At 48.9% G+C, this 27,993-nt stretch overlaps 1 protein-coding gene across 1 annotated transcript; it reads left to right on the forward strand.

The window, feature by feature from the left end:
* The first annotated feature begins 20 nt into the window (after positions 1-20).
* On the forward strand, positions 21-26,871 carry TMEM8B (transmembrane protein 8B). The gene is given in 14 exon segments (XM_043566349.1): positions 21-824; positions 5,119-5,259; positions 5,262-5,307; positions 5,683-5,890; positions 11,941-12,074; positions 12,390-12,658; positions 13,271-13,596; positions 16,585-16,678; positions 16,863-16,986; positions 17,084-17,226; positions 17,509-17,687; positions 25,303-25,449; positions 25,583-25,699; positions 25,950-26,871. Coding segments are annotated over 14 exon segments (2,802 nt in total). The 5' UTR covers positions 21-286; the 3' UTR covers positions 26,286-26,871.
* Positions 26,872-27,993: the final 1,122 nt, after the last annotated feature.

The raw sequence follows: 27,993 nt of genomic DNA on the forward strand, positions 1-27,993 counted from the left end.
GGCTTTACTGATAAGGACCAATCGAATTGAGGAGGGGCGGAGTGTCGTACTACGTCAGGCTGAGGCCGCCGCCGCGGGGCCTGGTTATCGCCGGTCCAGCGCAGCCCGGAGTCGCCCAGGCCTGAACTCCTACCCAGGTCCCGGGCCTGGCCTCAGCCGGCCCGACCCCAGCCCCGGGCCCACAAGGACACCGAAAGCCACCCCCCGGGGGTGGGGAGCGGAGCCGTGGGTCAGCTCTGCGCGCTCCCCGCGCTGGCCGGTCCGGCCCCGCCCCCCGCCCCGGGCCATGGCCCAGCCCTTGTCCCGGCCCCTCGTCCTATCCCCATCCAGCCCTTGGCCCCCAGCCCCGCCCTCGCCCCGCTTCCCAAATCGGTCCCAGCCCCGGCCTGAGTCCCAGCGAATGCCCAGATCCAGGTCCCAACCCAGGCCCCCGCTCCAGTCCCAGTCCCTGTGCCTTTCCTGGCCCCTAACCCCGCCTATGCCCGTGTTCCACCTTCTGTCACAAATCCCAGCCCATCCCCTGTCCCGACCCCATTCCCAGTGTTTGCTTAAGCCCCAGGCCCAAACCCTACCCTTGCTCCAGTCCCCATCACAGCCCCTCCTTCCATCCCTTTCCCTGCCCTTGTTCAAACCCCAGTGCCTAGCACAGTCCAATCCATTATCTCAGCCTTTGGCCTCGTCTCTGTGTTTACCCAAGTCTCTCCCACTACCCACCCCTCTCTCTCATACCGTGCCCCTCTCCCAGCCTCGACTCAGGTCTGGGCTCCAGCTGCCGCCCGCCTTATTGCTGCTGTTGCTGTTCTCTGTCCTTGGCCCAGGGGCTGGTGAGTGCAGAAGCAGGAAGCACCGAGGCAGGGATGGGGTTCTGGCAGGGAGGGATGGACTGGAGGGATTCAGGAGAGGTGGGACCTGGGCAGCTAGATCACTGGGGGAGAGGTGGGGAGAAATAGGGAGGAGAGAGATCTTACACAACTGAGAGGAATTGGGAGGTTCAGAAGAGAGCGAATTGTGGGCTTGAGGCTCAGCAGGTGCCTAATAGTCCGCAGGACAGAGACTCCAAGGTTTTCTTTGCTGGTGTCCACGCTGACCCCACATTGACTCTTGCTTTTCTGAGGAAGAAAACTTGCAAACTTCTCCTGCAAGGGAAGTTTGATGGGGGAGACATGATCCTCCTACACCAGAGAGCCTTTAGTCCAGTGTGGGAAGATGTGGCCTAAACTTTGAGATATTGGGCATGCATTAAAACAGGGTTAAGAAAACAGTTTGAGAACAACGTGTAGCAAACAGATGGACATGGGTTAGTCACCATTATAACGGGATTTGTTTTTGCTAATGAGCCTTGTTCCAGATAAACTTGACTTGCTTAGGAATAATTCCTGACACTTTTAGAGTAGTTTTGAAATACAGATGGGGCCATTTTACAGATGGGGAAACTGAGGCTCAGTTGGGGTGCAGTTTTCCCAAGGTCATACAAGCTTGTAAATGGTGGCACTGGGGCTAGAAAAAAGTTTCCTAATTCCTGTCCCATACTAGTGGTTTTTTTCACTGCAACATATGCCTAATAGGAAAATTGACGCAGTTGGGAGAAGACTCAAAGCACAACCTGTCCTCTCCCCTGTCTTCCCAAAAGGAGGCTTAATCCACAAATTCTTCCTCATTTGCCGGTTGTCAGCCTACAGCCACCATTCAGGGAGGAAGTGATTCAGAGAGAGAGAGGTCCAACTTCTTAATGGGTAGAATGTGATAGGAGGAGGGGGGTCCTGGCTGTAGGAGATATGCCATAAAGTTGGCCCTATCAGAAGGAGATGACTGTGGTCTTCATGGCCTCAACCCCTGCCACCTCTGGTGGGTGGCACTGTAGATAGGATGGAGATGTGCCTAAGGGAGTCTTTGGCAATAACACCCAAGCAGCTGAGGGTTGGAGCTGGGTTTCGGTGAGCTCTGGGGGCCTACTTCAGTGTACAAGCTTGAGGAGATCAATACATGCCAACGATTGTGCCCCTGCACAGATGTCCAAACTCTATGTGTATGTGCACTGGCATCTGGGCACTTAAGCGTCTCTGTGTGTACCTTAGGGGTCCCTGGGAATGCTGGTCATGTCAGTGTATGTACATGCTTGTCTGTTGGTATGTTCTGTGGGGTGCATGTGAGCCCGTGTGTCCTCTGAGCGCCTATGTTATTACGTGAGGGGAAGAATACATGTTCCTCTTTAGGAGGAACATGCTTCTTGTATAGATGGATTACTGAAGTGTCACCTTCCAAATGGATTTCTTATTTGGAGGCAGTGTTTGGCAGTGTTTGGTCAGCCCTAGCCTGACTCTTCGGAGGAAGGAGCTCTAGAGGGGCTCAGTGTTGATTACTGCTGCTGGCAGATTAGACACTCAGAGGAGGTAGCAGCCATACCAGTTTTTCAGTTCGGGCGAGGGAGAATCCATACTGTTGAGCCCAATTCATAGCTTCCATCCCTGACACCATGACTTCTTTGTTCATGAGCCACAGAACTGTATAAAGCTAAAAGGTGTGGGTTAAAACACAATTGTCCAGAAGTGGGTTCAGGTGCTTTGGGGAGACTTGTAATGAAGTTGGAAAAGAGCACTGAATAGGCCCTACTTCGGGCAGAGTTGCCCTTAATGCTCTTAATAATCACTGCCTTGGTGGCCTGCCTGCAGGGGTGCTCTGTGACCTAGTGGTGGTGATAGATTTCACCAGAGGAGAGGCTGGCAGTGTCACAGGACCATCATAGCACATCACAGCACATAGTATAGTCTTGATAAATGCTTATTATTGGCTTCAATCTCATTTCAGGAATGGAAGGTACCTCCTGGGTCTCCTGGTCCTACCCCAATCCTTGGATCTTTTCCTCCGCTGACTATAGTTGCATAGCCCAGGTGTGCCTGCCCATTCCAGGAAGTGGCCTTTTGTTCTACCTAGTGCTATCACTAGCAGGGCCCGCCTCTGCCTGTATGCACGTGTGTCCGTATGTCTGTCTGTGTATGTGCATGTATGTTTCAGATGGTGGTGGAGAGTCACTCTAGCTTCATGTGGAGGTAGTGGAGCATCCAGGACAGCTTCATCTGAGCTTGACCAGGGCTTTACTCATGTTTCCTCTGGGCCACAGCTCTGTTGTGAAATGCCAAACCAGAGCTTGCGGTGATTGGGGCTGTGGATGCTCTCTCAAGCGTCTCCCCTCAGACTTCTGGGTTCCTCCCACCATGTCAAGTTACTGGACTTTTCCCACTGGCCCATTCCATGATCTATCTCTATAGCCCCTGGCCATTTTTGGGGTGGCTTAACTAGTTCCCCGGTTCTCCTGGCCATGCCATGTTTCTTTGAATCACAAGGATTTTTGTATTTGTTTATCCATTGTTTCCCAAAACTCATTAGCTACTTTTCACCACTAGTTCTCTGAGAGTCCGCATTAGGGGCCTGGCCAACATTTCTTCCTAGCAGTAGCAATGGCCCATCCAGTGACCCATCCCTGGTACCCGCTTTGGAGGAGGAGAGGCCCTCCCTCGACCCCAGCAGAGGGCGCTCCAGAGCTCTGCTTGCTTGTAACAATAGTATCCAAGCTTTTTAGCTCTTGGCTTTCTGCCTCCCTGTTAATCAGTGCTCAGCTTGCAAGGTGGCAGGTCTTCCTCGCTGACAGTTGAGACCAATCATGTGGTCTGAACTGGACTGACTAGTCCTTTGGTGTGACTGGCCTTTGAGGATGAGGATAGGCCAGTCTAGGGCCAGTGGCCTCTACATATTTAGGGCAGCTCTGGGTAGGGTGACCTTGAAGTTCACCGGTGTCCTCCTTACCTGTGCTCCCTCCTTCTGCAGACTGTCTTTCCCAGGTAGCTCTTTCTCTGTTGTATCATATACCTCATTTTTGGAGTTATAGCTCCCATTTCTGGAACGGAGATTGTCAGACGAGGTAAGCCTTGCGGGTATTTCCTATTTGGCTGAAAACTCTCGTCCAGGGTCTCCCCTCCAGCCCCTGCTCTGTCCTGAAGCTGCTTGAGTTCCGAGCCTTCTCATCTGTCCTGGGGGCATCCTTCTGTGCTTCTCTGGGGCTGGTCTTAAATCTCTAGAGCAGTCAGATTCTCCAGAATTTTGCCTGCCATTTGGGACACCCTTCTATGCAGCTGAGCTACAGGTTATTTTCACAATTCTAGCAGTCATAGTGCCTGTGTGTTTGCCTGGCTAGCTGCTGCCACTAGACTTTTTTGCTCACCTTGGCTGTGCTCTGAACAACCATGATCAGGTATCTTGTAGCTTGGCACTTCAGTTAGAGATGACCAGTACCCCCCAGCCCCAAGTGTGAATATTTCCAAGTGGTTTTTAGATTCCACTGAGTCATGAACTGACTGCCTCACTGGGTCTTCCTCTGGGGAAACGCCGTCTGGTTGTTCATTCTGAATCCTAGAGGGCCTGATGACTCCCTTCTCTCCTGGGAGTTCTCATGGTGTCTGCCAGCTCCTGTTCTTGCCTCTGCCACCCAAGCTGGTCCTTTGCATCCTCACCCAACCCTCCTTCCTGAGCCAGTATACAGACAGCTTTTGTGAGGCTTCTGAGGGTTTTCACTGCTCTTGGGACCACAGGGGAACAGAAAGGGGAAGAAAATAAACAAGGAAAGTTAGACAGTTCCTTGCTGACTTTGAAGCTCCACAGGTGGAGTTTAGCCTGCTCAGTGGCCCAAGAGTCCATGCCAACACACACACACACACACACACACACGCGCGCGCGCGCGCGCGCACACACACACACACACACACATACACATGTGTGCCATTCACACATCTGTGTTATTAGGCTTGCTAAGAGGAGAACAATGGCTCCTAAGTGAGGGGTCATATAAAGGGTCCTGGTTTGGGATGTAGATGGATGTAGGTTTGAATTCTCAGTTTGGTCTAGGCTTGAGCCTCAGTTTCCTTATCTGTAAAAACAGGTCATTTTCCCCAAGGCATTGTAAGGATTAAAGCAGATGATGGCTAGGGTAGCATGAGACCCAGCTCCTGGCTCAGAAGAGAATATTTGTTGAGTTTGTGCTATCGGTGAGGAAGACTGGTGTGCCTGTTGCTTAGCAGAAATGCCCTGAGTCCTACGCTGCTCCTTTTTCTCTTGCATGCTCCCCAGGAGGCCTCTTCCTGACTGACTACTCCACCTGCTCACCCCGCAAGCTGAGTCCCTTCCGCTCCTTTGCCAGCACCGAGCTCTTCCACTTCCACGTTCCCGAGGACACGTTCCTGGCTGTTTGGAACCTCATCATCTTCAAGGAGCAGGGGGAACTTTTGGGGACCACTGTCCAGACCAAAGTGTGACTGTGTGAGTGTCCGAGTTAACATCCTGACCCCACCTCCAACCCCAGACCACTCTCCAAACTAAAGTGTGACTTTATGAGTATCTAAACTAACCTCCTGACCCTGATCCCTGACCCTTGTCCGGATTGAAGTATGACTGAGTGAGGGACAAGACCTTTGTCTCCTGACTACTTCCTGAGTACTGTTTGACTGTGTGAGAGTCTGAGCTGACCTTTTACTCTTTATGTCCTGACTCCTGACCTGGAACCACTTTGTTGTATGTATCAGTGTAGGGAATTCACTTGTGTTATTGGCGATGAGTTGACAGTTCTTCTTTTCCCCATTTCCTGTCTCCCACCCCATTGCCTATTGTCTTCCTCTCCTCATTCTGGTCCCCCAGGTATTTCCGGTCCGGGGCACCCCCTGTCATCAATCCCCTGCACACACACTTCCCGGGGGACACAGCTGTGCCTGGGGTTTTCTCACTGACCCTCAGCTGGACACTGCCCAACCGCACCTCAGGCATCTTTAACGTCAGCAGCCCCTTACCTGGGGACTGGTTCTTGGCTGCCCACCTTCCCCAGGCCCACGGCCACATCTCTGTCAAGGTGGGTTAACGCTGCCCAGGAAAGGAGGGGCCAAAGCTGCTTCTCCATGTCTGCTGAATTCCCCCCACAGGCTACTTGACATGCTAATCTTGTGCCAGGGTGGGTAACAGCATAAGGGTGGCTAGGGTGGGGCATAGCTAGAGGGCAGAAGTTTACCTGGTGGGCCAGAGGTCTTGATCTGTAGGAGGCAATTTGGGAGCCTTAGGAGGATATAGTGGGTCCCAGGTTAGCTGAAGGGAGAGTCCAGAGTCCGGAATCGGTCAGATTCCTGGCACTGTGGAGTAGTGTCCCTATTAGAAGGTGCAAGGGTTATTCAAGGTGATCACAGAAGCTGCTGCAGAAGCCCAGGACTGGTTTGGTTCTACATCTTGATTGGTGGTAGCTATGCAGACTCTCATAGGCTCCAGCTCAGTCGTTGGTCCATCTAGGAGAATGCATTCCTCTTCTCTCATAATTTCAGCCCCCTATACCCTCTGGAAGACCATAGGAGAACACTTGGGGTCACGGAAGCCCTTTCCTGTTAAAAGGATGCTTTGGGAAGCTGGTGCCCCTCCTGGCTGTTGTTTCCCTTTTCTCTAAATATCAGCACTGATTTCATAGAACAGAGATTTTTAAAGTCTAAAGTGTAGGTTCAAAGGTCAGGACGCTTCTTCGTTCTGGTTTGGAGGGGAAGGAAATGCCACAAAGATTTCCTGCCACCTCCAGGTGCTGGGCAGGCCAGGTTTCCTCCTAGTGATAGGATCTATAGGTTTCTTATTCTTATCCGTTGGCAGGAAGGGAGGGTATGATGAGCTGGCCATTGGCAGAGTGGGATGGTTATGTGTGTGGGGCCAGTGGTAAGGGTGAAGGACTGAGCATGAACGGAGCAAGAATTTAAAGAACAGGATGCTGAAGAACATGAAATGTAGTGGGACTTGGCCATTGAGAATTGAAAGGGGCAGAAATTTCCAATTAGGTGAAGCTTTGACTCAGATATATCTCTTCAGGCTGAGTTTCTTGAGGGCTGTGGCTCTGTGATTGTATCAGGCTTGCCTTTCCTCCTTCTGCTATAGCTTGGTGTTCAGAGAAGGTCTTGTGAGGCTTTTGAATGAGTTGAGAATTGTACAGGGACAAGTGCACCGGCACTGCTGTTATCAGAGATGGGAACTAGGTCTGAGGTAGCTTCCTGAGGCCTCAGTGATAGGTCTGTTTTTCCTGAGAGTGATGTGCCAGAGAATTTCCTGTTAAGGCCTGGGAGTCCTCTGGATGACAGCATGTTAGTAACTCGCCTGGAAATGCCTCTGGGTTCTGGGTGGATCTTGACTCTCTTCAGAACCAAGGGTTATTCTATTCTGAGGAATGTCTTAGGTCTTTGGCCAAATCCCAAAGAGTCCATTCCTGATCGTAACTTTGATCCTTGACTCTCTTTGTGAGAACTGACAGGGAGAATTCTTCTGAAGCCCTGTTCTAGTTATCCAAAAACCTTTCTGGGTGGGCAGGAGGAACCTGGGGCCTAGGCCTGGACTGGGATTATAGGAGCTAACACCTGGTTAGGAGAGGTCAGAACTAGCCTTGACATAGCCATTTGCATCTAGATATAGGAAGTAGAGTCTGGGGATTTGGAACTGCAGGCTGGAGGGTTAGCCAGCAGAACTTCTGGGATGTGGCAACATTAGAGACAAGAGGGCACAGTTATACCTTACCCAATGAATGGCAGCAGACCTGGATACCATGAGAGATGTAGGTCTTTAGACAAGGACTCTTCTAGAGGCTTCGGGGTAGGGATAGGCAAGGATCATCCTTTTGGTTCCCCTAAGAATTAGATTATCTTTTGGAATCTTACATGGGCCTCTAAGGATTCTTAGGTTCTCTGGGTAATTCCGTAGATTCAATCCTGTGGATGAATTTTCCAGAGAATTCCTCCAGGGCTCCATCTTCTTGACTTGCTTTCTCCTTATACCATTGTCCTGACTTCCTGTGAGGCTTCTCCTCGGGTGAGGTCTGGAGTCCCAACCATAAGAAGGTAGCACTGTTTCTAGGGTCCTCCTCAGCTTTGGGCCTATAGTCCTTGAGCACCTGCTTTGTCTCTGATCTTGGATTGGGTGTGAGGGACACAGATAAATAAGATGTATATTCGTGAGATACAGGAGATGTTTTAAGAGGACAAAGGAGAGATGGCTAACTCGGCTTGGTAGTATGGTGGAGGCGGTTTTAGGAAATAGGAAGTGAGGCCTGATGTCGAGAAAGTAAGGAAAGGCATTCCAGGTGGTGGGGGTAGCATGGGCTAAAGCACAGAAGGGAGAACTGAAGTGGTTCAGTGTGGAGTGGTTGTTGGAGTGGGTGAGAGAGCTGGAGGGGTGAGCAGAGCAGATGGTGAAGGACCTAGAAGCTTGAACTTTATCCTGAGAGTGATTGGGATCCTTAAGAGCTGGTAAAAGGGAAGTGAGTTATCTGGCCCTGGCCATTCTCCTGAGCTCTGTGGAGAGCTTCTGCGAGCTCCTGTGTCCATGCCATTCACTGCTGTATTCCTAGCACCCAGCACAGAGCCTGGCACGTAGTGAGGGCATGGCATATTTTTATTGTTCTTCTGCCATCTTCTCAAATTCATAGTGTCCAAAACTGATCTCACTTCTCCTTTCCTTTTCCCCCTTTTCCTATCAACCTCTTCTGTCTTGACTCATGCCCTCCATCACCTTGTTTTCCCTGTCTCGGAGCATGTGCTCGTTCTGTGGTGCCCAGCCTGCACTGAGGGACTGGCCTTTGGATTGTAGATAACATCTGGCACCCACATGGCTCATTAGGGGAAAGTTTTCCAAATGTCTGGAGCAGAATTCTCCTCAAATGCTTCCTCTTTCCAGCTCCAAGATTTGAAAGTAAATGAAAGCAGGTAAAATAATGAAAACAAGGATAGGAAAACAAAGAAACAGACTAGAGAAGAAAGGATTCGGCTGAACCCACCAACTAAGACCAAGTGAAGCTCTGTGTCTCAACTTGAAGAGATTAAAACCTACTAACAGTGCTCACTCTGCTCTTCCTCCACCTTCTAAATTATTATATTTGTGTTTCAAATAGGTAATATATGCACCTGGTACAACATTCGAAAGGTACAAAAGGCATACAGTGAAAAGTAAGTCTTCCTTTCATCTCCTTCCGGTCCCCACTTCCCCTCTCCAGAGTTAAGTAGTAACTAGCTGTTAACTAGTTCCCTATATTACTCTTTCCTAACTGAAACACTTTTTCCTTTTGGCCATTGTGACTTTACAGAACTGTCCTTATTTTCCTCCTGTCCACCTCTTCCTCCTTCTCTGTGTCCTTTCTTGGTGTCTCCTCTGCCTGGTGCATATTGTGGGGCCCCAGTGCTAGGTCCTGAGACAGTTCCTTTTTTATTTCTCCATTCTCTTGTTAGGTGTCCCCAGAAGAATAGTTTTAAATACCACCTATAGGTTATGCCTTCCAAGTGTATTCCATGAGTCCTCATTTCTTTGAACTTCAGACTTTGTATTTAACTGCTTACTTGGTATCTCTGATTGGATGTCCAAGAAATGTCTCAAACTTAGCATGTACAAATCAAAACAAAGCCAAAAATAAAAATCTCTTTGATTCCCATTTTACTTCTTCTAGGCTAAGCCTCTTCTCTCTCTTTTCTTCTCCATAAATTGGCACTGCTATTCACCATTTGTTCAAGCTCCAAATTTTGGTGTCATACTTGATTCTTCTTTTCCCTTTAATTCTCTATAGCTACTCCATAAAGAAAAAGTCTTATTGACTCTACTTCTAAAGCATGCTCTGGAGGCATCCACTTCTCTCTTTCCACTCTGAGCATACCTTCCCTGAGCTTTGTCCTGGACCACTGCAGTAACCTCCCAGGCCTCTCCCTGCTTCCACTCTTGCCCCCTGCAGTCTGTCCAGCACTCTTCCATGTTGATTGGTGCCGACCGAATGTGGGCCAGGGATTGTGCTGGGTACTGGGATATCCCTACAGAGAAGGGCAAGTGTCTTTGGGCATCTTAGTCTGTAAGCCCTATCCAGAGTCTAGCTACCCTGCTCAGGCCTTCCTTAGGAAACTCAGCCCAGCCATACTAGGACATTTAGGGTTCAGTTGAAGGCTTTCCTTCCCAGCTTCTTTCAGACTGGTTCGCACTCTACTTCTCACTTTGGCCCTCCTGGTTTCTCAAGTGTCCTTGCTTTGGCCCTGTTCCTTATATGACTGCTGATGTTGGCTCAGTTTGGACTCTCTCACTTGGCTCATGCCTTGGCAGCTCCTGAAGACCTGGCTTCTGGTGCCCTTTCTCTTGCCCTATCATAGGGCGAAGGCTGCTGTACCTCTGCACATTCCCTGCTCTTCACCGATTGAGTGCTTCCTTCCACAATAAAGGAGGAGTGTTAGATGTGCCTATTATACAGTTTAAGGAAGGAATGCATTTTAACCATTGAGGTCATGTCCACTAATCCTTCAGTTAAGCCAACAGCAAGAAAGATGTGGAGGAAAGTATCTCTTCCCCTGAATTGTCCATCCTGCAAGGAAATGAGCCACCTCCCAAGTGTGAGCCTCCACCCTTGGGGCTTGCTTACTGCAAAGTTATTGTGGTGGTAATTCCTGCCCTAGGAAGTGGGGTTGATGAGATGCCTTGTGTTAGTATTTCGGGGCCTTAGGGTTTGACACCAAAGATGAGGGATCTGCTTTGGATATCAGAGATGGAGGTCTCTGAGCAACTAGGTAGTTTGAAGAGCTCTCTGAAAGGATCCTCTTTTTTATCACCTAGTATTTGCCAGGTGGTGTGCTAGGCATTGAGGATGCAATGCTGCAAAAGGCACAGAAGAATTCCAGGCGAAGGGTAGTGAGATCTTCTGGCCTGGCATCCGTCAAGGCCTTCTTCCAGCCTTGTGGAGTTTTGCTGGAAGTCAGTGCCTTGGCTGGCTTATTCCATGGTATGGAACTCGCTGGATGTCAGAGCCCGCAACATTTGTCAGAATGAGGTTTAGAGGTTTGTCTTGGTCAGAATAACCACATAAATAAACAGTAGCCTCCAGTTTAGTGGGCCCACATAAGGCCATTTGTCCAGAATAACAGAGAAGCCTAATCAGGAACCCCATCCTCTGAATTGCTAGGATTGGTGGGCTTAGGTAGCTGCAGATGTTGCAGAAGAGGAACCAGAATAAAGGGACTGTGCCCACTGAAGAGTGAGGAGGCTGTGTGTGCCAGGTGGTGTGAACTGAGTCGACAAGGGTCAGGGATTTCACCCAGAAGAGCAGCTTAGATGTGACTGTTGTCCAGCAACGGAAGAAACCTAGCCTGATTCAGAAGAAGCAGATGAATCTGTGGGTCTCTTGAGGCAGAGCAGTGGGAGGGGAGACAGAAAACAGGCTTTGGCTTCATAAACATCAGAGCTGCCCCCAGCTGTGTTGATTGATTCATTGGTTCATATATTCAGCAGACATTCATCTGTGAGGTATGCACTTTATATTAGGTTCCATGTCTGGGGGAGCAAAAATACAATAAGACAAGGATCCTGTTTTCAAGCTGTTTACAGTCTGGAGGTTGCCTAGGAGGTAGAGTGGCCCTTCCCTGGAGGTGTTAAAGCAGAGGCTGGACAAGTTCTTGGGAGGGCAGGTGGGGGATAAAAGAAATTAAAGATTCAGATTAGTAGGCTCCGGTGGGTTTGGACTGGAGGCCTCAAGGAGTTTTCTAACCCCCAAAGAGAGCCGGTGTTCTAAGTTTTTGAGGGCTTGGAGGGGAAATGGGGTAGTTTGAAATTGCATCAAGGGATGGTCCAGGACTGCTCAGGAGGAGGAGTTAGAGTGGAGGAGGAGCGGGCCTGATTGTCAGGAAGGACTGGGTTTGAGTCCCCAAACAGCCAAGGCCGAGGATCACAGCAGATCCTAGAGACCTAGGAAAGACAGAGGTGCAGACAAGGCAGGAGGGACCTAGGGCCTAGAGAGACCTCAATCCTAGCTCTGGGGGCAAGAGGCCAGAGGAGCTTTGTCCCCGACCCCTCAGCAGATTCTGTTTGCCTTGCTTTAGTATCACCCTTGCTGTCTCTACCCTCCCACCACCCCTGCTTTTGTCTCAGGGTCTCCAGGATGAGTGTCAGTACCTCCTTCAGCCGCAGCTGATTGTCCGGCGTTTGCTGGATGTTGCTGTGCTGGTGCCTGGCCGTCCCTCAGAGCAAACCCTCTCCCCGCACAATCGCTCAGCCCTGTACAAGTAAGTCAGATACTCCCCCAAACCTGATCCTTTCTCTCTTCCTTTCCCTCTTCCTTCCCTGGCCTCAAACAGGCAATAGTGTTCTTTTGGCTTCTTTTCACCCTGTGGCCAACCTGGGCTGCTGGGCCACCCAAAGCCCTGAGGGTGGGTTGGACCCCTGCCTCCCTCTCTCTCAGCATGGACAGGAGGACCTGAAAAGACCTCCTGTTATCCCCTGTCCCTTCCTGCTAACTTCTTCCTAGTGTTTTCTTCATTCTGGTGTCCTTCTCACCCTCTCACCTGTCCTTTCTTACCCCCAACCTCCCCTCTGTCCAGGGTCTTTGTGCCCAGCTTTACTTACAGGGTTTCAGCACAGCTGGTATGTGTGGGGAGCCGCGGGGCATCGGTCTGCCCCCTGACACTGCGCCTACGTCCCAAGGCCCCACCCCTGCACAACTCAAGCTCTGTATCCTGTGGAGGTGCCTCGATGTGCCAGCTGGAGCTGGCACTCCCCCCCTGGGGGCACTGGGTCTACGTGCGTGTGGAGATACCATCCCGGGGTCCTGGCAGGACCATCCGCTTCCAGCTGTGTGTGCGGTTGCAAGGTCAGAAGTCCCACATCTGCCTCTGGCACTGCCACTCAGCCTGTGCTGATATCTGTGGCTGGGAAGAGGCAGCGTGGTGGCTGTGTTCGTTGACCCTCTGCCATGTCCCTGTAGTCTGCTCACCTCCACCCAGGCTCCTTTACACTCCCAAAAGCCCTACCAACTTGGAGCTTTGATTTGTTGGAAGGCCTTCAGATCATTATTTTGCACCGGATTTGGGGCTAACTAAGGGACCTCAATACTCTCCTTGCCTTAGTCTCTTTTTCAGTTTCCTAGGGTAGGCAGGGGCATCGAAAACCACCGCCCTTGCCAAAGCCCATGCCAAACACTGAGAGGGCCCATCATCTGTTTCGACAGTGTCTTCACTGCCCTTAGGGAGGGACAGATGACTTGGACTCCCTCCACATGACGTGACATTAGCTGTGACCACTAGGAACCCCCTGGGCCCGATCCTGTGACCCTGGATGCCCCATATTCCCAAGAGGCATTTGATTCTAGTTCTTGTCTCTCCCTACCTTTTGCTAATTCCTGTCTGGCTCAGATCTGGTTTGTGGTGGGGCTGCAGGGCTTGTGAGGGCAGCAGGCCCCAGCACTGATTTTCTCTGCCCACAGAGTGCCCGCAGCCCAGCCTGTCCCGTGTCCTGGTCCCTGGAGCTGCCATGAACATGCCCCAGTCATTGGGCAACCAACCACTGCCCCCAGAGCCGCCATCCCTGGGGGCCTCTCCTGAGGGGCCTGGGGCCACATCTCCACCAGAGCACTGCTGGCCAGTGCGCCCAACGCTGCGTAATGAACTGGATACCTTCTCTGTCCACTTCTACATCTTCTTTGGCCCCAGCGTGGCCCTCCCCCCTGAGCGCCCGGCAGTGTTTGCCCTGAGGCTGCTGCCAGTGCTGGACAGTGGGGGCGTCCTCAGCCTGGAGCTCCAGCTCAATGTGGTACTCTTGGTGGAAAGCAGCGGGGGCGGTGGGGGGAGGGGGGAAGGTTGTCCTGGAGGGGAACTTAAAGGAGAAGGTGTCAGGGGTGTGGGGGCTCTTAACTCCTTCTGGAAGCATATTTGGGTTCCTTTTGACCAACTTTATGATTAGCGGCCGTCTCAGCCCAATTCTGGTCAAAAAACATTCCCCTGAGTGTTGACTTTACTACAGATGGGCTAGGTCAGCCAGGGAAACTCAGAGTGGGCTAAACTTATCCCAGTTTTATAGGTTAACCTTCCGCTTCCTAAGGGTCTCTATGGCAGGTGTTCACTTTTCTTGCAAATCTCCTGTGATGGGGAGTTCATCACCTCTTAAGGCCATGCAGTCCATATTTAGCTCTGATTGCTAAAGGCAGTCTTCACATTCCATGAAAATCTGCCTCCGTGGATTTCTATCCACCAATCTTTGTTTTGCCCCTGAAGCTATTGCCAGTAAATCTATCCTTGTCCTTTTTATTTTTTTTTAAATTAATAGACTTGATTTTTCAGACAAGTTTTAAGCTTATAGAAAAATTGAGCAGAAAGTAGAGAGTTCCTATATCCCCCCTCTTTCCCTGCACAGTTTCCTCTATTATTTACACCTTGTATTGGTGTGGTACAGTTGTTATATGCTGTCTTATTTTAACAGTCCTTCATATGCCCCTCAATCTCCCCTAAGCTGAACAGTCTCAGCATCTTAGACATCTCCCATCCTCTGCTGTCTCCTCTGGTCATGGTGTCTCTGAGATCAGTGATCCAAGGGGGTCTGACCAGGGTGGCAGGTGGTGTTTGTGCAGCCTGAGATCCAGTTCCCTCTTTCAGCTTCCACATCACACTGGGGAATCACCTGGGGCCGTGGTGAACTAACATCTTGAGGTCTTTTCCTTTTTTCCTTTTTATTTTCTTCAAAACAGTTGTAGACACTTACTTTTTTATTATAAAAATAATAGGATCACATGTAAAAGTTTTGGAAAGTCGAAGACATAAAATTGTGTGTCCTCTCAGTCCTTTTTCATATTAACTTCTGTGTTTATCTACTTGCAACCAAGGGGCATATGCATTTTCATGCTCTGAGCCTGCCTGTGAACTGCTGCCCATTCCTGTCTCCTATTTTTGCAGTGAACTTTGTAACTTGAATGGAAGAATTCATGTCCATCTTTGAGCCATTGCCTAATACTAGTTTGGGCCTTGGGTCTTCCCTGCTTTATGTAATTCACACACTCAAAGAGCCAGGCTTCATTATTTTCAGCATTAAATAAGACTGGGCTGAGGGCAGAGTCCTGTATCAGGACCTTAGTGACTGTCTTAGACTGGCATTGATCCAATAATTTATGTACTGTTTCCCCAGCCAGGCTTTTAACTCTATTATTCCCCTGCTCCGGGGGCAGGCACCATTTTCCTATCAGCCAACCTGAGACCTGCTCTGTGGCTAGATGTGGTCTTTTATGGCACATGGCTCAGAACTTTTTGTCCTTCTGCTGGTCAGGACAGAGCAGATTCTTCAACCTGAAGACATTCCTTATTTTCATACTTAAATTTGGACTCTTACTGCCTTTGGGCAGTGACAGTGAGGTTTTGATTTGACCTTGAAACTGTAGCACCCGTTTCAGAGACCAGCACCACGCATACTTGTTCTTCCTCAGTGTCTTGAGAGTAGAAGGCCAGTGTCCCCACCCCCCATGGCTCCTCCCTGGCCCCTTCTGCATTCATCCGCTTATATTACACCCATCTATATGCCATGACATTTGTTACCCACTGCAAACAGTCCGTTATATTTATTCTGAAAGATGTTGGCTCATCTTCTATGCTTTTTCCCTCCAAGTATTTTAATTTTTTTCCCCTTGGAATCAAGAACTGAACATTTGGATCACAGAACTGCATACCTAGAGGACATTTTTCCTTTGGCTTCCCACTAGAATGATTTCTATGGAATACTCTGGCATATTACCCTGGCTTGCACTGAAGGAAGTTATAAGCAAGTTGTATGAAATTCACCCTTGTGGTTGAGGACAGGATGCATGACAGAACACAGTGCTTCTTTGATTAGAATTTTCCTGAGAACCACCCCTTTGGATGCTGTACTTCTGAGACTCCGATTAAATTTTATCTTATGGACTCATAAGATAAAATCTGGTAACTCATTATGTTTCCTTTTTTGCTTTGGTTGCTTGGAAGTCAGCATCAAATATATGGCTCACAGCTAGAGACAGACTTTATTTTCTTATCTTGATCTTTAAATTTCCCTCATGCATTTACTTCATCCTATTATATGCATTTAATAAGCTACCTCAAATCCTTCTTGAATGAGGTGAGCTTATGGCATCCTGTTACTTTTATTGTTGTAGACGCTCCTTACGTTTAGTCCTGTGGATATCTGGTTTCTTTAAATCCCAGACAGGTTGCTACATTAACCCCTCAGGCATTCTGTTACTGATATTTAGTACCTAGGATCACTTCACCTGAGGAAGAATACATTTCTTTACACGCCTCCTGCCTTCAGACCCAGGTGAAGATAAGAAGGTGACTGAAAACCTTACACTTACCTTTGTTCACAACTAGTTTCTACATCCAGCAACAGTCCCCCTCCTATTCCCTCCAGCAAGCTAGACAGGACTGAAACAGGATGTTCTCCCTTGCCTAGACAGAGTTTAAACAATTCTGCTCAAAGACAAATTCAGAATTGGGCCTTTCCTTCTCATTAGTTTTTGAAAGATCTCTGCTGTGGAAGATCTGGTGTTCTCCAGTTTTTCTGTTCTAAGAATGGAGATGAGAGAGGGAGAAGGAGAGAAAAAGACGGGGAGAAGGAGAAAGGCAGGCTTTGGCGTGGAGAGCACCTACAGGAATGGATGTCCAGCGAGCTCTTGGAGGGGTTTCTGGAGAAGGGTTAACAGGTGTAGGAGTCTGGGGGCGGTGGGGTGGTGGTAGGGCTTGGAGGGTGTGACTGCCTCTTCTTCATACCTGCCCTCCTCAGAGCTCCCTGCGCCAGGAAGACGTGACAGTGTTTGGATGCCTGACTCACGAGGTGCCCTTGAGCCTGGGGGATGCAGCAGTGACCTGTTCTAAAGGTGGGGGTGAGGAACGGGAGAAGCAGAGGAGGCTTTAAGTCTGGGGCTGGGGCAGTAGGGGATGGTATGGAGAAAGGATGGGCTAGGGAAGTAGGGTCAGGTGGGTGAAGGTTCTTTAGGTCTTGACCCCATACTGACTCCTCCTCCCTCTCAGTGATATATGCCCTCTTCTCCCTTCTCTAAGAGTCCCTGGCTGGCTTCCTCCTCTCCGTCAGTGCCACTTCCAGAGTGGCCAGGCTGCGAATCCCCTTCCCACAGACCGGGACCTGGTTCCTGACCCTCCGCTCTCTGTGCGGCGTGGGGCCTCGGTGAGCGGAGCGGAGCGGGGCGGGGCAGGGCGGGGTTGGGACAGGGAAGTAGTGGCCTGGCCGGGGCCGCAGGTGACCACGGCCCTCATGTGCGCAGGTACGTGCGGTGCCGGAACGCGACGGCTGAGGTGCGGCTGCGCACTTTCCTGTCCCCTTGCGTGGACGACTGCGGGCCCTATGGCCAGTGCAAGCTGCTGCGCACGCACAACTACCTGTACGCGGCCTGCGAGTGCAAGGCCGGTGAGCAGGCTGGGCTGGCCAGGGAGCTGCGCCGGTGGGCTCCTGGGTGGGGGGTGTGGGGTGTGTGTGTGGGGGGGTGGTCTGGACTGCGGGGCGGCAGCTGGAACTGAGAATGGGTTTGGAGAGAATTGGAGGGCCGAGCCAGGGTGAGACCACCCACTACCGGCTGTGACGTTGCGCCTGGCAAGAGGCCGCCAGCAGAAGTGTCTGCCCAACCCGAACCCAACCGTGGCTGCCTTGGGCCCTCTTCCACCTTCCACCTTGTGCTCTCCCCCCTCGCAGGGTGGAGGGGCTGGGGCTGCACTGACAGTGCAGATGCGCTCACTTATGGATTCCAGCTGCTGTCCACACTTCTGCTCTGCCTGAGCAACCTCATGTTTTTGCCACCCGTGGTCCTGGCCATTCGGAGCCGATATGTGCTGGAGGCTGCTGTCTACACCTTCACCATGTTCTTCTCCACGGTATGCGGTGCATCTGTGTCTTCACCAAGTCCTTATTTCATGGTGATGGGTGAGGGTCTGCATTTCCACCGTGTTTTCCACGGATGTGGGGATGTCTACACCTTCATCATATGAGGATGTCTCCTTTTCAACGATGTCTTCTACAGCAGTGTCATGGCATGCGAAGACTATAGTAATTTTTGTAAGGCACATTGGGATAAATTAACAAGGCCGTTTGTAACTTAAGATAAGCAGCAGCCACTAGAAACAGTGTGTTCTCCAGCTGTGTCACACCCCAGGGGCCAAGGAGACCTTTACTTAAACACCCTGGCTGTTTTATGGTATGGAACGGTGTCCACAGCTTCACCTTTCCACTCTGAACGGTGGCAAGGGTTCTGCACTTTCTCCCATGTCTCTGTACGGAGTCTCCACTTCTCATGATGTGAGGGCTAGCTACACTGTGTTCATGTTCCTCATTGTCCTGGGGACTTCTGCATCTTCAGCATGTTCTTATGGTATGAGAAGGTGTATCCCCATTTAGTCACCATGGCCTCCTTGAACTCTCATGAGAGCTTTTGGAAGACAGAGAGGATGTCTCTACCTGGGTAGTTTATAGAGCATTCTGGCTCTTGGGATCCTAAGAAATCTTATGGACTCAGCTGCGTCCTGAGCCATCATGGGAAGTGGTGGTGTGACATAAAATTCCAGCTCAAAGTAGCATATTTTGATGAAGATTAGTATAGTTTTAAATCCTTACCCTCCCATTACAGAATGTCCACAATCCCCTCTCCGTGTCTTCCCACTCCTCCACAAACAGAAAAGTTCATATTAGAGCAAGCAAGCATCACAGTGAAAGGAAAAGGTAGAGGAGTGAGCCTGCGACTGTGATGTAACCCCCATGTAGATTTTCCCCCTGAGATGCTGCATCTAGGGATCTTTTCAGCTCATCTCTGGACTCTTGGCATCTGGTGACATATAGTGCCTGCTTATGAGCACTGCAGAAATCTTAGATAGATTCAGACTTTCCTCTTGTCTTGGCAACAAGAATCACAAAAATCAATATGTGTTTCCGTTTTGTTCAGCATTAGTAGATCACACATATGTCCAAATCACAAAAGTCCTACTTATCATTCAGGAGAAAGTAGGGGGTGAATTGAGGGGCATGCTGTAGGGTCCTCCAGGATGTTCATGCACAAATGAGGAAGAGGAGGCTATAACCATGCCCTGTAGAGAGACCTTGGCCTCTTCAGCTGGGTGAGAAGGGCACACTCCGATTTTGCTTGGCTGCCCCCCACCCCTTTTAGACCTGCTCTGACAGTGCCTCATTCTATTTTTATAGTAGAGAGTGTTTCTCTTTACTGCCAGATGCCCTTTATACTGTTGCTACCGCATCCTCTAACAACAACTGTTCCACCAGCCCACTCCTGGATGCATGCAGATCTAATGGAATTCATAGTTAGTAAGAGTACCTGAGTGTGTTAGGAGCCTGGAGCATGTGGGGAGACTGTGTCCATTCTCTGCACTTTGCACGAACATCTGGGCATTGGCTCTAGAATGTTTAGTATGCCAGATGACTCCTCATATTCTGGATACAGTGGCAAATTGTCCTTGACAGAAAAGGCCTTTTCCCCAGTTGGAACACCAGGGGAGCCTGCAGTGACTGACATCACATACAGAGCTTACACTTTCTTAAATGGGATAATAAGCAGAATGCCTGGCTGGCTCAGTCAGTAGACCAGGTGACTCTTGATCTCAGGGTTGTGAGTTCAAGCCCCATGTCAGGTGTGGAGTCTACTTACAAAAGAGAAACACACAGGATAATAAGCAAAAGATCAAGGAAAAGATCCTGGCCTCTGAGGTGTTGCCTGAAGTCTTGCTCTAACCCCTGTTCTTTTACCACATGGGCCAAAATGTAGAGCTACTAGTCATCCAGTTTTCCTGGGCAAGTTCCCATCTCTCTTCCTTTCCCATTCTTTACTTAGTCTAGATTTACTTCGTTCCTCCACAGTCTGCATTTAAGGACCCATTGATCATATTGCAGGTAACAGTCCCAGGGCAGTAGATGACACTCTTCCCTGTCTTCAAATCCAGGACAGTCTACACCTGGGAGTAGCGCATCGAGTCCTATCCAAGGCATGGGAGTAGACAGTAGGTTTGTTCTTCAGGAGTTCAAAGTGTAAATATGTAAAATATTTAAAATGCAAAATACATTACATAATATGTAAAATACATTAAAAGAAAAACAGGTCACAAATCCAGCACTTGATTTTGTATGTAGCAAGACCAGTTCAGATAACGGTAATAATAAAATAACATTTAGTGTGTCAGGCACCGCTAACTGAGTTCTCACAATAGCACTAGAGTAATAGATAAGTACTTTTTTTAAAAAGCTTATTTATTTTGAGAGAGAGAGAGAGAGAGAGAGAGAGAGAGAGAGAGAGCGCACATGTGCACAAGCAGGGGAGAGACAGAGAGAGGGGGAGAGAGAATCCCAAGCAGGCTTCAGGCTATCAGTGTAGAGCCTGACTCAGGCTCAGTCCCACGAACTGTGAAATGATGACTTGAGCTGAAATCAAGAGTCTGATGCTTAACTGACTGAACCACCCAGGAACCCAAATAGGTGCCCTTATCATCCATGTTTGCAGATGAGGGCAGTTTACCTACTTTGTCTGAGGTGTAACATGAGTGGTAGAACCATAGATCCCTCACATGTAATCACTAAGCTATATTGTTCTCCAAGTACCAAGGCAGCGAGGCAATTGATAAATTTCTAACCTGACTTCAGTTTTTCAGAAATCCTGAAGTATTTAGAGAACCTTATGACCTCAGGTTAATAGTTCTCAAATTCTTTTTTAAAAAATAGTTCTCAAGGGGCACCTGGGTGGCTCAGTTGGCTAAGTGTCTGACTCTTGATTTTGGCACAAGACATGATCTCATGGTCATGAGATTGAGCTCTGCATTGGGATCCACACTGATGGAGCCTGCTTGGGATTCTCTCTCTCCCTCTCTCTCTGCCCCTCTCCCATTTCACACACATACACACAAACACACATTCTCTCTCTCTCTCAAAATAAATAAATAAACATTAAAAAAATTAAAATAATTCTCAAATTCTTAAAAGGTAGGAACCAATGAAAAGGTCAGAAAATATAACCAAATACAAGAAGTCATCAAGGGAAATCTATCAATAATTGCAGTTGTGCAATTCTAACGCATGCAGTCCAAAGCCGTGAGCCCTTCACAGTGCTAGTCGGATCCTTACAATCCACTCCCCAAAGACCCAGACAGAGCTGATGTCTGGGGCTTTCCTTGTTGACTGCTGACATCCTGGCTACAAGCCTGCCTTCTCATATCTCTTCTGTTTCTCATACCTCACAAATCATTCTTAGTGGCCCTTGGCAAAATCCCATGACTTTTTCCAAGAGGAAATGGAAGCAGAAAATAAAAGAATAGCAGTAACTTCCATTATATCCTGAGTGCAAATATTCCAATCTTTGCACGGATTGAATATATCTGCATTTTCAGTTTTACATTCTATAGTGCCTGGATAACTCCATTTTGAAGCGTTAGGTGAACTCTACAGTTAGGTTATAAAAATATAAAATTCCATAGAAAAAAAATTTACATTAATTTTCAAAAATTACCTCATAAGTAAAGAACTGTCCAAAGCTGAGGAAGTATCAAATTAAATTAGAATTATATTAACAAAAGCCAATTTGTTGTCTAAATTTTTTTTCTTAAATATTCCCTTATCTTCTTGTGTTATTTCTATCACTTCTTTTTATTGCTGCTAACATAAGGAATACCAATGTAGAAAATAGCCCATAATTTTCAGTGGATCAACGATATTACAAGTTTGTTTGTTTCTTTATTTCTGCATGGAGGAAAGTTTATTACAGTAGGGATGTGCTTTCATGAACATATATGGCATAAAGTATAAGATGACTAGAGCTTGCCGAGCACATACTGGGCACCAAACATACAGGAGAGTATTCCAGACTTTTAGAGTAGAGTCTCCCAGGTGACACCATAACTAAGCCTTCAGGAGGCCATTCTGGTGTTTTGTTCAGCCGGTTGCTTCTAGGAGATGGGCAATATGTTTACACCAGTGAAGTCTGTGGTGGTGAGTGATTTGCTTTCCTTTGTTGACTACAAATTGTGTCTCCTGGTTAAAGATGGTAATAAATGGGGTACCACGGCAAGGGATAATGGATTCTGTTACACGAATAATAGAGCAGGTGGAAGCAAATATGTATATCCCAGAATATATAATGACAAGATGCTGTCTTCTCCAGGTTGACGAGTTTCAATGAAGTAAGCTGACACAGGTTGTTGGCTGGTTTCCCTAGCAAATTGTGCCCCATGAAGGAGTCAGTGATGGGCTTTACTGATGGTGTTTTTAGACATTCAGCAGTAACTGTAGCCAGATCAGGATTGGTGTTCTCCTCATGCTGCAATTTTAATTTAACTCTACCCCCGTGGGTTTCCTACAACCTTAAACAATCTCTCTGACCTTTTAGTATGCTTGGAGAATAACCAGCCATAGAATACTAGTGAAATGATTGCTCTCCAAACCTCTCTACTCCAGAGACAAGCTCTCCATTATCCCCTACTCTTTTTTTTTCAGTGCAGAGAAATTCCTAGGAGAAACTCAGCCTTCAATTAATTATTCCTTTAGATGTGTCTTCACTACTAGGTGATTCGGCTTTACTTTTCTTTTGCTGATGTGTGTCTTCTCTTATCTGAGATTGAAGGATTTATTACAAGTCCCTCTTCCAGAAAGGGCATTCCAGAAATGCCCAGTTTGGGCATTTCCTCCTAAATACTTGAAAGTCAGGCAGATGGAGCAAGTGCTCGGTGAGAGCTGAAATGTAGAATTAATGTTTTAAAATGAAATCCAAATCAGAAAACAGTATTGGGTAATTTAGTAGCTGTAGTACTTATATCTGGTCTTAGAGGTAGAGAATAATCAATATCCAATAGCTAAAATAGCAAAAGACCAAAATATTGATTTGATTAGGAACCAAAATTAACTCTCAATTAATTAGGACATACAAGAGAAAGAAAAATTTGATAAATAAATCTTTTAGGTGTGTTTAAACACTAATATTAATGCAGATGCAGGACTCTCATGAAAAGTCTCTCAGAGTTTCCCAGTAAGAACTCACTTTCTCAGTTTAATAATATGTAAGAGGGAGCCATGTCCCCAAACTTAAAAGCCTGGGATACTCAAAACGTGATCATTCCAAAGCAGTCTCTTTCTGAAGGGACAGCATTTTTACCTCCAAAGTGAAGGGAAAGACAGAAGACAGATACATAAGCTTAGGACTTTAAAATTTGGAGGAATCAAACCCAAGGTTTCCCAATGCCAATTAATACACCTAAGTTTTCTTTTTCATTTTTTTTTCTTTTTCTAAACTCCTAGCTCCTCCCTATTCTTACATTATTCACATTTCTTCCTTTGTCACAGGTGCAAATTTTACAATTTGAATAACTGGATGAAATCTTCAACAAGCTAAAAAGAAACTTAGCAATTTCTTTCTCATCCTTTGTTTCTAGAGACTGAACTTTCGAGTCTGTTTTCCCACTCTATTGTTGGCAGCTCTGCACCTGGATGGGATTCTTCTAGTTTTCACAACAGACCTGCTTCTGTTTTCCATCTGCTTTTTTTCTACAGGGGATACTGTTTGATTAAGGCTGGGGTGTCATGGTTTGTCATTTGAGGTCAGGATAGAATGTTTTTTCCTGAACTCTTCTTCCTGACCTCACTTCCACCTTCTCATTCTCAACTCTAATGCAGTCAAGCAGGAGACCAGGTTCTCCCACTTCCATTCTTCCCAGAAGTGACAGAGACCCATTGCTGCCAGAACGGAATGACTTGTGATATTACTCAGCTACCTCTTATCTCACCTGTGGACTGGATATCCCTGCCCTCCACCCACAGCCAAGGTTATGCCTGTGGAAGGCTGGGCTACCTCTCTCACTGAGGTCTGTAAGGCCACCTCTCTTGGGATTCAGAGAGTCCTTGTGATGTAGGGTTGCCTTTCAATAGAATGATGAAGAAGTTGATCCGGGCTGCAAGTTGTACCTAAAGGGTCCCTTCAGTCAGTGATGAAGCTGCTTCAAAGGCCACCTTTGGGTGGTACAACACAGCTTTCCTGCCCCAGCTTCAGTTCAGCCTGATGTATTTCATTCCAACCCTGGCAATGACACCAGCTTGTTTCTCTGATCAAGAGATGCCCTTGGTAGACATGGCTCCCTGAGGACCTGGGGTGACATGCAGGGGACAGAGATCAAGCATACTGTTTCACAGAATCTTAAGAAATTTTTTTGATCCCCTAAAATCCGCTAGTATGTCTCAAGGTCAGCTCCAATGAGTAGATTTTCATCGTTTATACAGGTCAAAAACCTTTTTTCTCCCATTATAGCGTTTAAATTTTCTTCTTTCATCACCATAAGGATCTAGTCTTCCTGACCTGGAGCAGGGACAGTATCAGGTGATGGGGGAGTGAGCATGCCACCATGATGTTCGTTTTCAGTCTGGAGCTGTTTGTCCTCATAGGTCCTGTTTTGTCTTTGGGTGGGCTCATAGCACATGACACAGAGGGATATATGTTCCTGTCATTTTTGCACCAAAGATAGTCCTAAAACCATACATGTGATTAGTGTTTGATACCAATAAATAATCAAATAATCAAATCACATAAATTCTACATGGAAGTTCAGAGAGAGGTGACAGTAGATGTTCTAAGGCAAAGAGAACTCAGGTTATTCCTGGGTAGCTCTTTTTACAAATAAGGGAACACAGGATGCCAGAGGCATTGTCCAGAGAGGCAGAGGGGTTGGGACCACAGACCAAGGACGGCTGACTGCAGACCTTGGTTCCTTAATGGGGGTGCCCAGTATAGTCTGATCCAGTTCCACCTGTGTCCTCTGCACCCCCTTTGAAGCTCCTGAATACTCTCCTCTTTACCATCTTCCCCACGGTGGAGGATAGGTGGACACTGTCCCTTCCCTACATTCTTTTCCGTGGTGTAAAGTGACATGCTCTTATCCATGGCCTAGGGACTGCCTTTTTCCTTACTGTTTCATCTCTCCACCCATGACATCGGGTGGGAGGGGATGAAGAGGGCCAGGTAATGTAAGCCTGAAGATGAATGCATCTGAAGATGAGGCTGAGCTATCAGGGGAGACTGGGATATGCAGGGGTGGCTTAGGGTCTGGGTTGGCCACAAGATCAGAGTCCAGCCCCACAGCTTGGGCCAGGGGTGGGGATTATAGGTGGGACCCATGGTGAGCATGAGAAGTAGGGAAGGATTGGCCTCAGTTTGACAGACCTGGATCCCCTGCCTGCCTGGTGCTCACCACAGTACATTCCAGAAGCAGAAAGATTAGGAGGGTGAGGACGGGTCGGGGCTGCCAGATACATACAACTTGTGAAGCAGACCAGGCCTCCCTACCACATTCTTCTCAGAAGCAGGGAGTCAGTCAGGCATTTCCCAGTTCTGCTCAGTCTGTGATCTCTGACCTCTGCTTTTCTGACAGCAGTATACTACCCTCATCGTCTCTTTCTCCAGTTTCACGGACCTGGACTACTGCCCCAGGTTCTCTCAATGCCTGTCATTTCTTCCTCCAGTTTTACCATGCCTGTGACCAGCCAGGCATTGTGGTTTTCTGCATCATGGACTACGATGTGCTGCAGTTCTGTGATTTCCTGGGCTCCTTAATGTCGGTGTGGGTCACTGTCATTGCCATGGCTCGTTTACAGCCTGTGGTCAAGCAGGTCAGTCCAGAGTGGGCCCTGGGGGACAACCATAGGCAAAGTCTACTTGAAATTCACTCCCAACCTCTCCCTGGGGGCATTGCCAAGTGCCCCTCTCCCACCCGGCCCAGCCCCCGGAGTCCTCTTTCTCCAGGTGCTGTATTTGCTGGGGGCTATGCTGCTGTCTATGGCTCTACAGCTTGATCGGCATGGACTCTGGAACCTGCTCGGACCCAGTCTCTTCGCCCTGGGGATCTTGGCCACAGCCTGGGTAAGGTTGGGAGGGCTAGGGGAGGGGGGAGTCCCAGCAGCACCTGGGTGCAGGGCCCTGAGTGTCTGGTCCTCAATGTAAGATGGGCTTGGACCCAGTCACCATCATGGCACTGCTCGTGGTGCCCACTCCAGTCTTGGCAGGTGCCTTCAGGTCGCGACCAGGGCTCCAGGGAAGCCTGAGAATGACCAGTTCTGGCTCGGGTTACAAGGCCTCGTATTCCTGAGTCCCACTTCTCTGCTTCCCCCAGACAGTACGCAGCGTCCGCCGCCGGCATTGCTACCCACCCACGTGGCGCCGCTGGCTTTTCTACCTGTGCCCGGGCAGCCTTATTGCAGGCAGTGCTGTCCTACTCTATGCTTTTGTGGAGACCCGAGACAACTACTTCTACATTCACAGCATTTGGCATATGCTCATCGCTGGCAGTGTGGGCTTCTTGCTGCCCCCACGTGCCAAGACTGACCACCGGGTCCCATCTGGAGCCCGGGCCCGGGGCTGCGGTTACCAGCTGTGCATCAATGAGCAGGAGGAGCTGGGCCTTGTGGGCCCAGGAGGGGCCACTGTCAGCAGCATCTGTGCCAGCTGAGGGGGGGGCTTTGGGCCTGGCCCTTGGGGAATATGAACCCTTCCTAGGGGCAGAGAGCCCTTCCTGGGAATGTGGAGCCATCCCAGGGATAAGAGACAGGTTGTGTTTCTAGAGGCCACGGAGTCTTTCTTGAGGACATGGAGCTCTTCTAGGGGCCTGGCGCACTTCCTGAAGGCTTGGAGTCTTCCTGCATCCATGGAGTCCTTCTTAAGGACTGGAGCCTGTGCAGGGCCACAGAGCCCCTCAGGACCAAGGAGTCACTCCTAGGGGTGTGGAGTCCTTCCCAGGGATATGGAGCCCTCCTAAGGACATGGATTCCTTCCCCGGGAGACAAAGCCCTCTCAGAACATGGCATCATTCCCGAGGAAATGGAGTCCATCTTGGGGAAACTGAGTCTCCAGATCTTCCCAGCAGCTCAGCAACTCTGGCCTCAGGCTTCCTTCCCAAGGCAGCATCTGGGCTGTTCCATGCTGTCTTGTGCTGGGAGGGGGATTGCAGGACAGATGGGGCTGGGGCTGGGGCGGCTGGTATTCTGAGTTGATGCAGGTGGAGTCTGGTGTGTCTCCAATGAAGTATTTGCTGGTTCTGTGCTGCCTTCTTTCCTGGGGCCAAGGGTGTGGGGAGGAGAGGGTAAGAGAGGGTCTGAGGCAATCAGCAAGGGTGGCGGGAACCCAGCCAGAATGAGCTGCTGGAGCTTTTGCCCTCTCATGGCTGGCTGCATTCACTGGGAGTAGGGAGTTGTGAGTGAGTGTGTGTGTGTGTATGTGTGTGTGTGTGTGTGTGTGCTGACATGATTTAAATTAGCGAGACAGACCTCCCTTGTGGTGCCCACACCCAACAGGAAAGGAAGCTGAGGTCTCAGGAAATTGGATTAGCAGGTACAAGTCACAAATGTGCAAGAAATATCACGGTACATAACTTCTATTTTGAGTCCCCATTTTGCCTGAGAAACATCCTTCGTCAGTTTGGGATTTCTTCTCTTTCCACAAGGGTCACAGCTGAGTCTTAAGGATCTTATATAATGCAGAGATGTTGGGAGAGAGTTTTCTGGTCACCGGGGTCCACACTGCACCCATCCCCTGAGCGTTCCCACATTCCACCTGGTCCCCAGGCAGCAGTGCAGGCAGGCCATCCCCAAGCGCTTTCCTGTGCCATCTGCATAACCCTTTTCAGTGCTGAGGCTCTCCTGACTTCTGTGCCACATGCAAAGACCTGTGAGGCCTCGGCTGCCCTCGAAGCCATTTCTCCTCTGGGGGACTATTTGGGAGTTTTCCTTGACCAGCAAGGCATGAGTTGCTCTATCCTTCAGATCCTGGAACCCTGTCCAGGGGTTTGTCCTCGGGATTGGGGCCCAGGGCCTCTTCCTTTTGGACCCTTCTGTGCCAGTGCCCTTGCTGCATCCTCTCCTCTCTCTTCCTTCTCCCTAGCTTAGAGAATCTTTTAATAATCTGGAGGTGGAGAAGTCTCCCTTTTCAGTTTTTCTCCCTAATCTTTTGTCTATGCCTTAAGACTCTTCTGTTAAGACTAGAGCCTAGGAAGCTTAAAAGCCAGGAAAAATCCCTTTGTTCTCTGCTTTCTGCATTCTCTTTTCCTTGGGGCGCTGAGCAGAGTGATGTGGCTGACTGAATGGTGAGCCAAGAGATGTGGGCTGTTGCCGTATCAGAAATACATTTTCTTCATATTAGGTTGTACAGACTCAGGTCATTAG

Source organism: Prionailurus bengalensis, chromosome D4 (assembly GCF_016509475.1).
Source record: "Prionailurus bengalensis isolate Pbe53 chromosome D4, Fcat_Pben_1.1_paternal_pri, whole genome shotgun sequence".
Taxonomy (NCBI): domain Eukaryota; kingdom Metazoa; phylum Chordata; class Mammalia; order Carnivora; family Felidae; genus Prionailurus; species Prionailurus bengalensis.